We start from the raw sequence: 12,596 nt of genomic DNA, 5'->3' as shown, positions 1-12,596 counted from the left end.
TTTTGAAGAGAAAGAGAAGCAAGGATCTGGAGGAGAGGAGAGAGATGTTTTGGAGAAGGGGAGAGAACAGAAGCTGCAATTACAAATCATTGTATAAAAAAAGAATAAACCTCCAAAAAAAAACAAAAACAAAAACAAACAAAAAATCAGGCAAAAATTATGGTATGTAACTAACTCTAAGCCCTATGAAACATCAAAGGAAGTGAAAGGTTACTTTTACCTTGGCATTTAACAAGGAAGTAGTCTATTTCTGTTAGGGAGTATGGCATTATTTCACCTCTAACAAATCTTCACATGAACAGCCAAGTTACAGCTAAGTATTACTACCATTAAGAAGTTCTTAGCCACATGAAAACGTTATTACAAAGGCTTGTTAATGGATTAAAAAATGGGGTTAAGAATTAGCAAATTAGGTCCCTGATTTTATTCTGGTCTTTGTAGATTTCAAGATTATAATTGCAAAGCAACACAGGAGGAGGTGAGCATCCTGCAGGAGATATACATTACAATGATGATGGTCCAGAAGTTAAGAGATCTATGCCCCACCCACTCATTTTCTCAGGAAATCGTGAATGTGTGCTGGCACGTGAGAGCTCAATGGGGACACATTCGTCATATTTGGATGTGGTACAGGCATGAACTATAATATATAAAAAAAAATCAGGAAGGTGGTGCTAGGAAGAATGAGGAGAATTAATTGGTATTTTTCAAAATGTTTAAACATTAGTTGATGTTATTTACCACCTTTTATAGAATTAAAAAATTTATAGGAGATTCTTTACAACTATAAAAAGCTGCCTAACATCTGTACTTTGAGCACTCAGGATTCTGAAGCAGACCTCTTATCAAGACCTCAATCCAAAACCTTTGCCCAGCAAAGCTAATTAACACACCTTACACCAATTTCATTAAGTTTAATGAAAGTGTTCAGCTTATAGCTATGTGAGAACAAATAATATCTCCAGAATTCTTTTGACTTACATACTCATGAAATGGAATTTTGGGACAATAAATGTGTTTGTTTTGGCATCAGCGAGGCAATTTAGTGTTTGCTGGCACCAAGGCTGATAAGATTGATTCCCAGGATACACATGGTGGAAAGATAGAATCAACTCCTGCAAATTGTCCTTTGTCTTGTACATATGTGGTGTGGGATATACATGCAAACACACAGACACACACAGACACTCAAACACACACACACACACACACACACACACACACGCACGCACACAATTTTAAAAGTTAAGCCTTTCACTTACTTTTAAATAATAACTATGCAATCAAGTCCAAATGGATGGAGTTATTTAAAAATGTTTTCAAAGGTAATTTTCAGGTATTAGTATGTAATTTGATTTAATTTTTAATGATTAACTGTAATAAATATTCATATTTTAAATAACGACTCTTCAAAATATTTTGGCAGGCAGGGTTGCCAATTTCTAACATGGCTCTGATGTTTAAAATGCAAGAAACATAATATTAAAGTACTCTCCAAAACGTCAGAGGGCTAACAACATTATAGATATAAAAACTTTAATAAGTATTTTATTAATATTAATGAATAAAATATAACTTAATTCATTCTATATGAATATGCATTTACATTAAAATTATAAATCTTTACACATGTCCTCTAATTCATTTCTTCTTATCATTTAAAGATTCATTATTTTTATTTATATGTGTGTTTGCCTGTGTGAGTTTATGTGAACTGCCTTCAGGAGCCTCTGGAGGTAGACAGTAAGTTGGAGCAGGATTAGAGGGTGGGACATCTGGCATAGAGAGGGGAACCCTGGGGAAATGTCAGGAGGATTTGGCACCAGGACTCAGAGAAAGTCAGACTTACAAAACTAATGAGAGGTAACTAGGCAGGCTGCAGAACTTGGATTAGTATAAATTGGTTAATATTCAGTTAAGAGCTAATTGTGGAGCCTCATTGTCATTTTTTTGGGAACTTAGGTGAACATAGAAAAAGCCTAAATGGTTACAAGACCCTCTATAGTACCTTGTAACCTTCTTGAAGCAACCTGCTCCTCCTCTTTCATCTCAAGTTATAGTTATGTTCATCTCTACACACTAACCTAGATGATATTGCTCCCCATTTCACTGTACTACAAACACCAGGAAGTGTTTCCTTCTGCTTCACCCAGCAGAGTACTAGACAGGAATATAGTGCAAGGTAAAGAGGGCTTGCCTTGGGTTACCTCTGCATGAGGACCTCCTTGCTGACCAGCTCCTAAGCACAGTGATAAGTACATACTAAAACATTCTAACCCACTTTGTGCTTGTGAAATGTGTTTTGTTCAGGAGTTGATGCTTATAGTCTTAGAGATGACAGATGTTGATAAATCAAGCTGACACTTCAGCAAGACTTTAGAGCAGGAAAAGGGCATTTGGAGTATACTTTTCTTCACAGCAACTGTATTTCTCCCTGCTTTCATGGAGCATTGGTTAATATAATCCATGAGGGCAAAGGGAGCATGACTAGGAATAGGGGGGTGGTTCAGAAGCCATGTGGGTATGTATAGTGAAGGACCACACCAGGACAGGCTATCTGAAGGCAGATCAACTTTACTTAGAGTAATTCAAGGCTTATAAAATTGTGGGGGAAAGGGTAGGCAACTCCAGGATCAGTAAAGCCCTCATTGACTGAGGGTTTACAGTTTGGAAATTAGCATGGAGAAACATTTCAGTAAACTCAGGTGCCAGCTGAACAGGTTCCCATTAGGGAAAAGGAAACTAATCCTGTAATCTTACTAAGACTATCTGACATTTTCAATTAGAAGCATGTGGGGTTGCATAGAATTCTCCAGACAAGATCAGAGAAAGAGAAGCCCCACTAATGAAGGCAGTCTCCCATATTGTCCCGAGCCTAGAAGTTTCTGGTCATAGTAGACGTCAATCTTAATTAGAAGAGTTTTCCCACAGCCATAAAACAAAATACCTAACTCATTGATTTCACAGAAAGTTCTAATGAAAAACGAAGTGAGATGTGGTTAACATCGTTCTACAGCTATTTGAAAACATCAAATAACTGAACAGAATAACTCCATTTCATCCATCTTAAAGAGGAAGTACAAAGTCAACCACAGGATGTGAGTGCCCAGAGGGCACTGCTAAAGTAACCAGGTTGCTATTATTGCTTATAGTGGTGAGAATCTCACATTTTTCAATATGGTGAGGTTTAGAGGCAGCAAGTGTGTCTAATGCAACAGATGTCCTCTAGGGCAGCCTTATCTCCATGCACATAGCAGAGTTTGCCCCCTGGGAACCTAATGTTTCTTTATCAATTTGCTGCATTTTATATTGCAAAACTTAGCAATGCTCTGTGACAATAAAAACACACCAATCAGGACTGTGTAATATAGCACCCACCAGGAGGATGCCACAACTGAGCACATGAAATATAAGGTCTTAGAAACAGATGTGATTTGCTATTAACTTATAATTAATGTAAAAAGGCTAACAGATGATACACTGTACAAGACAGTGATAGAAAATAGCAGTTGTAAGATGTACAGCTACTACACATACTTCACCCTTAAAAAGGTTGTATTGCTTTGTCTTATTGGAGGATACTGATGACCAAGAGATTAAGTTACTTGTTAAGTCAAATACCTGCACATTGCAGAGAAGAACTCAAACCCAAAACTAGGCATTCCCAGATTACTTTGTTGCAATGGTAATGAACTGTAGTTCACTTCCTGAACAAAAAGTTAAAAGTGAGTCAACAGTGAGCCTTCGAGAACTCCATGTCCACAATTAACAGACTGAAGTGAGCTGAGCCACATGCCTGAGCTCTTCTTCAATCTGGGATTACTTCCATTGGCTATGACCATCTGGCTGAATCTTTACAATGGTGAACCACTCTAATTGTGTTTTAAACTTTTGCCTTGATCAAATATGATGATGATACTATGTCTTTGTTAGGGTTTTATTGCTGTGAACAGACACCATGACCAAGGCAACTCTCATAAGAACAAGATTTAATTGGGGCTGGCTTACAGGTTCAGAGGTTCAGTCCATTATCATCAAGATGGGAACATGGTAGCATTCAGGCAGGCATAATACAGAAGTTGAGAGTTCTACATTTCATCTGAAGGCTGTTAGAATACTGACTTCCAGGTAACTAGCATGAAAATTTTACAGCCCACACTCAAAGTGACACAACTACTCCAACAAGTCCATATCTACTCCAACAAGGCCACACTTTCTAATAATGCCACTCCTGGACTGAAGATATAAAAACCATAACATATGATAATTTGGGTCATGTCCTCTTATGGTATATAATCCCTATTCTAGCACATTTACTCTTTGCTCAAAACTGAATTACATTTTCTTTCCTAAGTCAACAAAACTGTAGGAAACTACAAAGATGAAGAATTGGGGATTTCAAATGAAACTTTCAAAGGCATGACTTTAATAGTAGGTACACTAAGGTCTTCTTGGGATTTCATATCATCATGATGCTGTAAACTCACTATAAAAACTGCAAGCCTCACTCCAGAATACTATGTCCTTAACTTAAATGAAGCTAGAATTGTCTCTCCAAACTCTCCTCTGTTGATGAAGGCCCTCTGTACAACCCAAGGAATACTGTAAACTTACTAAGGATGGCAACAAACACCACACCTTTGGTTCCATTTCACCCTCTCATAGTCTCATGTCCTATACCTTACACAGGTAACATCATAGAAATGGGGGTGAAAAGCCTCAATAGGCATGAAGAAATGGGTTAAAATCATAGACTTTGCATAGCAAAACCTGACTGAAAAACATAGTACAAACCATATATGATTATCAAATGTGAAAATCTACTGCTGAACTGGAGCTAGTACACTTTCACACAGACACTGCAATGAAATATTTCAGCTAGCCTCAACATTACCCTGTGCACCAGCAATCGTGCACCATTATGTTCTCCTTCAGTCTGGTACCTCACTCACTAGCCATGTGAATGGATTTGACAGTGAGTAAAATCCACTGATTCTTCAATGTGCTTCCTATCAAGGGTTAGACAGCACATGTGAAGGTCATCATGCCTAGGCCTGAAAGTTCCTGTCCTTTAAGATACTTTCATCAGCCTGCTTAGGTTGCCATGTGAGAAGCCTATTTTGAGGCCACTATGAAAGAGAAGACAGGTGGATACATAGTTTGCAATTCTAGTTGAATCTTCCCTTGGCCATCCTAGCCAAAACACTAGATAAGAAAGTACAGACAGCCCATCAGTGCACTGTAGGACAGAATAATTTCCCAGTCACACAAGTTCCTACCTTCAAGTCAGGAACGAGAATGAGAGAGTTCTGTGTATCAGTTGGAAATTTGGTAATGCATAACTGAAAAATGTCTCTTTTATTGGTTAGTATTTCAAACTACCTGTTATTGATTCTTTCTATGTAAAACGAGTTCTGACCCTACTTGTGCACCCTACCATTCCAACTATTAGACACACCTACCAATAAAACCAGAAGATGGTGGGTTGGGCTGTATCTTCTCCCTTGTGTTTTCCTGGATAATGTCCCAAAGCTGCCATATGAATTTGGGGTGAAGAATGTAAAATGGCTGAGTTGGGTATTTCAGGCGATGCTGGATATATGGAGTGAAAAGGTTGTAATCTGGCTTCTTATACCACTGAAACAAAATAAAAACAATTCAAATTGAGGAAAAATCCTTTTAAGAAGGAAACAGAACTGAATATGTCTAGGGACAGTCAATAGCTGGAAGATAGGCAAGGATCAGTCACTTGGGAAAGTTCAAAGAGAGATCATAGTTCCGCTCCTAGGAGGAATAAAGCTGTATCTTTTAATTAATTGTTTTATTTGACTCTATAATTAATAATTATACAATTTTCCTTTCATTTTCCTCCCACCAATATCTCCTAATGATGTTTTAATCATGGTAAATAAGACGTAGGTCTAGATAAGAGGTGGCAAGCATTTTCTGCAAAAATCAAAGAATAAACACGTGAGAGGTCTGGTCCAGAGGACTGCCATGAACAGAACTTGACAGCCAGGAAACAGTCATAGCAGTTAATGCCAATGTGCATACTGTGTTCTACTCCTGTCTTATAAAGAGAATTATGGTCAGATTTGGCTTATACTTATGTACGTTGGTCTCCTGCTACTCCTGGCTTTGAAAGTAGATTTTCCAAGTTGTACAACAGGGGGAGAAAATACATCATTTTCCTGTATTTTGGGAGGAAGCAGCACCACTTACAGGGTGGACTGACATGGGTTGGTGAAAACTTTTCTGCCTTAGTAATGATGGATAAATTTATTAATCACCAGATTAATAATAAATTTATAAGCACTAGAATGGGGAGCTACATTTATTGTGTAAGATATTATATGTATTATATTATATGTATTATATAAAAAAGCAGACAAAATTGGTTTAAAACAAAAGTCTTCAAAAATGTGGCAAGTGCCATAATGAGATTTGGGGAGCATGTAGGAGCAGGCTTAGCTCATTAAGTTCTGTATCCTCAAATAAATAGCATGGGTATACAATCAATACATATTAAGATACCACATAATGTTTGGTGATAAACCTGGTCTGTTTCTTTAAAATACATATTTGGTTTCTTCTTAGAGCTAGATGGCAAAGAAGCCTGAAAAATGGGAAAAATGGGATCCAAGAAAGAATAAAATATATTCTAGCCTCCTTCTCTGTCATCATTTGTAGCTCAGCTCCCACCATAGTGGCCATGTTGTTTGTACTTTATCTCTGTTTGTCTCTATCTATAAGGTGGGAAAACTCTGACCAGTGCAGGGATGCTCCCAACAGATGAAGAAAAGGGTCAGCAGACCTAATGGTCAGTCAATTAAAATCCTGCAAGAACTGAAATCTAGAAATATCCTGCCTCTATTTGATGTTTGATGCTTAGTTTAGGGGTTATAAAAGAATTGAGTTTTTACCATAATCCTGTTGAGACTATGTTCTCCACTTCAGGAAATGGAAAATTGACAGTCAGATTTTAAAAAAGGAATGAGCCAGTGATTCTAATTTGTACCACTGGTAAAAGTAAGCAAGCAAACATACAAAAAAACACCAACAAAATCACAAACCAAATAATGTCAAGTAAATGTCCAGCCTGAGGCTCAAGATGGGCAGTAGTAACACATACATTCCTCTTAATGGCCAATTCTATCCTGGGGAGTTCTAAAAGTGATTGACCCCTGAAGGTGCAAAGATCTATCACTCATATTTGTTGTAAGAAATATGTATGCTCCTGGTTTTAGCAAATCAAATCAAGAACACTCATTCACTATGGTGAAGGTGAACATAAAATTTTCTGAGTCCATTAAAAAAATAAGCGAAGAATCCCACGGGCTTTTCATATGAAGTCCTGTCCAATGTGGCCAGTTTCTTGCTTGGGAAGGTAAGTAAAATACCATGAGCTGCCATGAGCTGTAAGTAAAATACAACTAACTTGGAAGGGATGGTTATTTCATAAAATTTAACACATTCAGAAAGAGCCAATGAGAATCATCCTTAAGAAAGTCAGAGACACTTATTTAAATAACAATGAAGAGTTTATATTTTTCTTGACAACTACACATAGTTTATTTCAGAAGCCCTTTTTACCATTCTATCACCTTGGACAACTGCCAGTTTGATCAGTCTTACTTAAGTGTAACTACAACTTTCTAAACCTTTACACATGCTGTAGTTTCTCTATTCCTCAGAGGAAAAGCGTCTTAGCAGAAGGTGGCTTGTTAGTCTACGTGATTGCAAAAAGGTGCATGAAACACAGGCGTGTTAGTGCCTATCAGTGACCTGTTCTTGTGGACATGGTCTAGAGCATCAAGAGAAACACTTACCAGGTTAAGATTGGCAGAATAAGGAGCTGGATCCCAGGCTACCAGAATAACATCTTTATATAAAGAACTGTCAATGAAGTGATGGCTGGGGTTGGCCAGAATCTGTGTGTGGGAGAAAAATGAAGATCTTTATAACTAGTGTTTGCTTCTTCAAAAGTATAATTTTAAAGCAAGTCACAATCAAAAATAAGAATGAGAGTAAGACTCAGATGTTATACTTCTGTTGTGAGATGGACAAAGGCACTCAAAGTATGTTTAAAGTTTATTGATTATTTTTTAACATAAAATAAAACCAAACCCACAAAGTCCTTCATTTTTATCAGAACTGCATCAAGGATATCATCCCTTACAAGATAAAACTACCAGCTAATTGAGTCTCTTGGTTTCCTCATTACCTTTGATATGTCACATGAGACAGAAATCAGTAAAGAACAGCTAAAATTGAGTTAGGAGGTGTCAGTTTTAGTCCTTCCTCTGAGGTCCAATCTGATTCTTGATGGGTCCATTAATTTCATCTGCCATCCATCTTTTTTAAAAACTACCAAGTACAGACATTAAGACCAACCATTGGGGCTGGAGAGATGGCTCAGCCGTTAAAGGCTAGGCTCACAACCAAAAATATAAGACCAACCATTGACAAATGTGACCGTATAAAGCTATAAAGTTTATGTACTGCAGATGACACCATCACTTGAATGAAGCAGCAGCCCAAAGAATGGGAAAGGTATCTTTACCAGTTATACATCTGACATAGTGTTCATGTCTAGAATATACAAAGAACTCAACAAATTAAACACTACAAAAATAATCAATTTAAAAATTGGGAGCATAGAACCAAACCCAGTTATGAAAAGATTTTTTTAAAGTTCAATACCCTTAGCTAGATAAATGTTCATTATCTAGCCAAGAGAAATGCAAGTTTAAATTATTTTGACATTTCACCTTATGCCAGTCAGAATAGCAAAATTAGAATTGATTTTTAGAAAGAAAAAAAGTGCAGGTATGGATATGGGCAGATAGAAATTCTTACTAGGTGCTGATGAGATTACAAACATACCCACCATAGAACTAGTGTGGAAGTTACACAAAAGTCTAGATTTAGATCTAGTCTCTGACCCATGTAATGCAGTTGGGCAAACACCCTTATACTCTATATACTACTATAGAGACACATACATGGTCAGTTATGTCATGGCTGCTATAGTCAGAAAAGCCAGGAAAAGGAAACAACCTAATTGTCTATCAACTGATGAGTAGATAAGGAAAATACAGCACATATACAAAGTGATTTACAATTCATGTGTTAAGAAAAAAAATGAAAGGTTTGGGAAAATGGCTAGAGCTGCAAATAACCATTCTAGAATGAGGTAACTGAGACTCATAAAGACAAACATTATTGGTTCTTTCTTCAGATACGGATGTTTAAAGTGGAATGCCAAAAGAAGTGAGGAACACAATAAGAGATGATGGATAGAAGAACAAAGAACATAAATGATGTGAAATAGAGTTAAGTAGGGTAGAGAATAGGAAGGCAAGGTATAGAACTGTAGAACTCTGTGTGTGTGTGTGTGTGTGTGTGTGTGTGTGTGTAACAAGATGAAACCCATTTGAAAAAGTCTTATGGAATCCTACTGCTACAGAAGCTTCCTAACACACACACACACACACACACACACACACACACACATGCACGCACGCACGCACGCACGCACGCATACACACACACACACATTTTAGATAGATAGATAGATAGATAGATAGATAGATAGATAGATAGATAGATAGAGGCTGTATATAAATAGAGGTACCCTACAGTTAGGTGGCACTGCTTCTCCCTGACACCTATGTTATTAACAAAGAAGCCCAGTGCTCTGAATAGATTACATCTTTGAGAATTTTTTGTCCCATATGTAGCTTCTTAGACTCTAACACATTGCAATTCATAGCTATTGCACTTGTTTACTCTCTAGAACCTAATGTTAGAACCCTACTGCTAAAGACACCACATACTTCAATCATAAGACATGGAGAAATGAACGAGAATGAAACTGGAGGTTTCATTCCCTACCGACTAGCTTTCAGAGTGCTATGAAGGTGAAAATTTATCATATAGCTGTAAACCCTGAGAGCTATAGCAATGACTGGTCCAGTGGAATGTACCTACTAGTGCAATAATAGGACAGAAGTTTTGAAAATAACAAGCCAGTAGTCCCCTCTGTAAAATGGAACTCATGCCTGGTGCAGTCAACAGGATCATGATCGCATCATGGGTAGGCTTTAGGAGAGAACTATTTAGCATCTAACATTTAATGACATTCTTTTATACACATAGATTGATGCATCTTTCAATAATCGTTATCAGAGAAGTTTCTTTTTACAATAGATGGTGATTTGCATAGAGACTATAACTGGTGAACAGGCACAGAATGCAAAATTTCAGAATGCCCATCAATAAATGAGATATATATCTATCACATCCCACCTCCCCAGAGTTCAGAGATCACTGTGAAATGGGATAGAGAGAATTTAAGAGACATATACAGTGTATGTCTACATCTAAACAATGTTTTGCAGGTATAACAGCACAAGACCTGCAGAAGATTAAGTCAGGAAAAATTTCTATCATAAGGAGGGGGTAGACATGAAGTGTGACCCATAGCCAAAGAGCTATTTGCAATTGATAATTTCTGAGAAGAGAGACACACTTTATTTCAGGGATGTATCTTCTGAGCAGGTACCAGAGCTACAGAAGATGGCCTGTGTAATGTCTTTGCATATATAGGCTGCACTAAGTGCACGTTGTGGTATATAATACAAACCAGAGCAAAACAAATAATAACAACCCAAGCCAAAAGAATATAATATATGAAATTGAGAGGGAACAGTAGTAGGAGTTCAGAGGGGAAGGAATCAGGGTGGACTTGACCTAAAACTAAGTTAAAAATTATACCATTATGAAGATGCATTTTTAATTTTATCACAACATAATAGTTCTGAAATCAGGATGTACTATACAGGACACATGTATTTTAATTTGGTGATGTTTATCACTTTCTGAGAAACTACTTAATGAAATGTAGATCTTACCCCAGTGACTATGAATTAAGAAAATATGGGGAAAGGTGGGGGAAAGGTTAAAAAAATATGGCAATTGTTTTTGATTTGCTGCGGGCTGCCCAGGGCAGTGAAGAGTACAGAGTGAGAAGAGCTTGCTCTGCAAGCAATTTACCATAAATCACTTGTCATCTCATTTTTCTACATTTCTACATTTCTAACTTTGGAAATTAGAAATTGTGGTTTATTCTGGAAATATTTTGTATAAATTCAAAAGACATGACATAGAAAAAAGAGGTATTTCTGCTTCCCACTAAGCAACTTCTTTCCATTTTTCAAATTTCTAAATCACAAACTGAAGTTGCAAAGATAAGCTAAAAGCTCTCATGATTCATGTGCTTTTATTCCCTTCATGCTGCATTCCTTATTTCTATAATATCTTCTGTAATAAATAGCATTTCACAGTTCATAAACTAAATCATGATAATCTATGACAGCAACTGTGGGTAGGAAAACCTTTGGCAAACATCTATCCTTAACAATATTTACATTAACTATTCCTAACAATATCAAAATTACAGGATAAAATAGCAATAAAAATAACTTTATGGTTGGGAGTCAGGACAACATGAGGAACTATAATAAAGGGTCACAGAGTTAGGAAAGTTCAAAACCACTGATCTATAATAACAAAAAATCTACACAAAAGTAAAAAATAATTTTTTAATGCTTAATCTGAGTTTGCTTTGGTCTTACTCATCTTTCCTATCCAAATCACATTTAAATTTCCTCTCTGCATTTTTCTTCACCAATTCTTTGTGATTACAAGATGTATTGAAATAACGGTATTGTGGTTATGCTAACCATATTTCTATTCACTCATCAAGTTAAAAGATTAGCCCACAAAATGTTCCAGTGAAAACTCTTCATCCATCTTACCTGAGAATTAATGATGCGTACTGTGGTTTTATTTCCGACATCTTTCTCATAGCCACGTGTAGGGGCAGAGTTAAATCTCAAAACTGCATCATGAGAATCTAAGGGCATATAAGTGACATTTTTTTCTCTGTGAAATCACATAATCTGGGGAAAAAAGCATTAAAACAAATCTTGCAATATTTGAAACTTAGAAACCACTAATAGAGATAATGTACACACATTTTTAAATAATTTGACACTGATTTTGGATGTCAGCTTAAATAGAGAGACTAGTATGGATACTCAAGAGTCAAACAACACTAGGGGACACCAGTCAATACCAGCTCACAGATAAAAATGTACTCCCAAGTTATACTTCCTAGTAAGAGTGATATTTTCTCTTACCAAGTATATGAGGCTCACTACTGGCAAAGTCACTTAATGATGCATTTTTTCAGATGTATCCCCTTGTTTCTTGATAACATTCTATGAGTGTATATCTGAGCATATGCACATATATAAAACCAAAGGATTACAAGTGAGCTATTTTGCTTGTTACATTTAGATGCTTGTCATTTTTTATACTGTCAGCTTATAAGCTCTTGTAGAAAATTGTGACTATTATTTGATATTTGGTAAGTCATAGTTTGTTAAAAGCTGGATGCATTGTGGCATCTCAGAAACATATCAGTGATTTTTTTTAAAAAAATGTTTTGGTCCCAAAAAATTACTGAAAATCAATTTTTATTATGAAATGAAAAAACAAAAAAATCCAAATCACGTGGGGGAGAGAGA

At 36.5% G+C, this 12,596-nt stretch overlaps 1 protein-coding gene across 7 annotated transcripts in view; it reads right to left on the bottom strand.

Moving 5' to 3' along the window:
* St6gal2 (ST6 beta-galactoside alpha-2,6-sialyltransferase 2) overlaps positions 1-12,596 on the bottom strand; it is a 98,114-nt gene that overhangs the window by 25,511 nt on the left and 60,007 nt on the right. For all 7 annotated transcript variants that reach the window (XM_087565073.1, XM_087565070.1, XM_087565071.1 and 4 more), the window contains 3 exon segments: positions 11,823-11,920; positions 7,830-7,931; positions 5,463-5,637 (listed from right to left, as the gene is read on the bottom strand). In XM_087565073.1, the coding sequence (XP_087421199.1) occupies positions 5,463-5,637; positions 7,830-7,931; positions 11,823-11,920 (375 nt within the window).

Source organism: Rattus norvegicus, chromosome 9 (genome assembly GCF_021556685.1).
Source record: "Rattus norvegicus strain SHRSP/BbbUtx chromosome 9, alternate assembly SHRSP_T2T, whole genome shotgun sequence".
Taxonomy (NCBI): Eukaryota; Metazoa; Chordata; class Mammalia; order Rodentia; family Muridae; genus Rattus; species Rattus norvegicus.
This window is presented reverse-complemented; position numbering and strand designations above follow the sequence as displayed.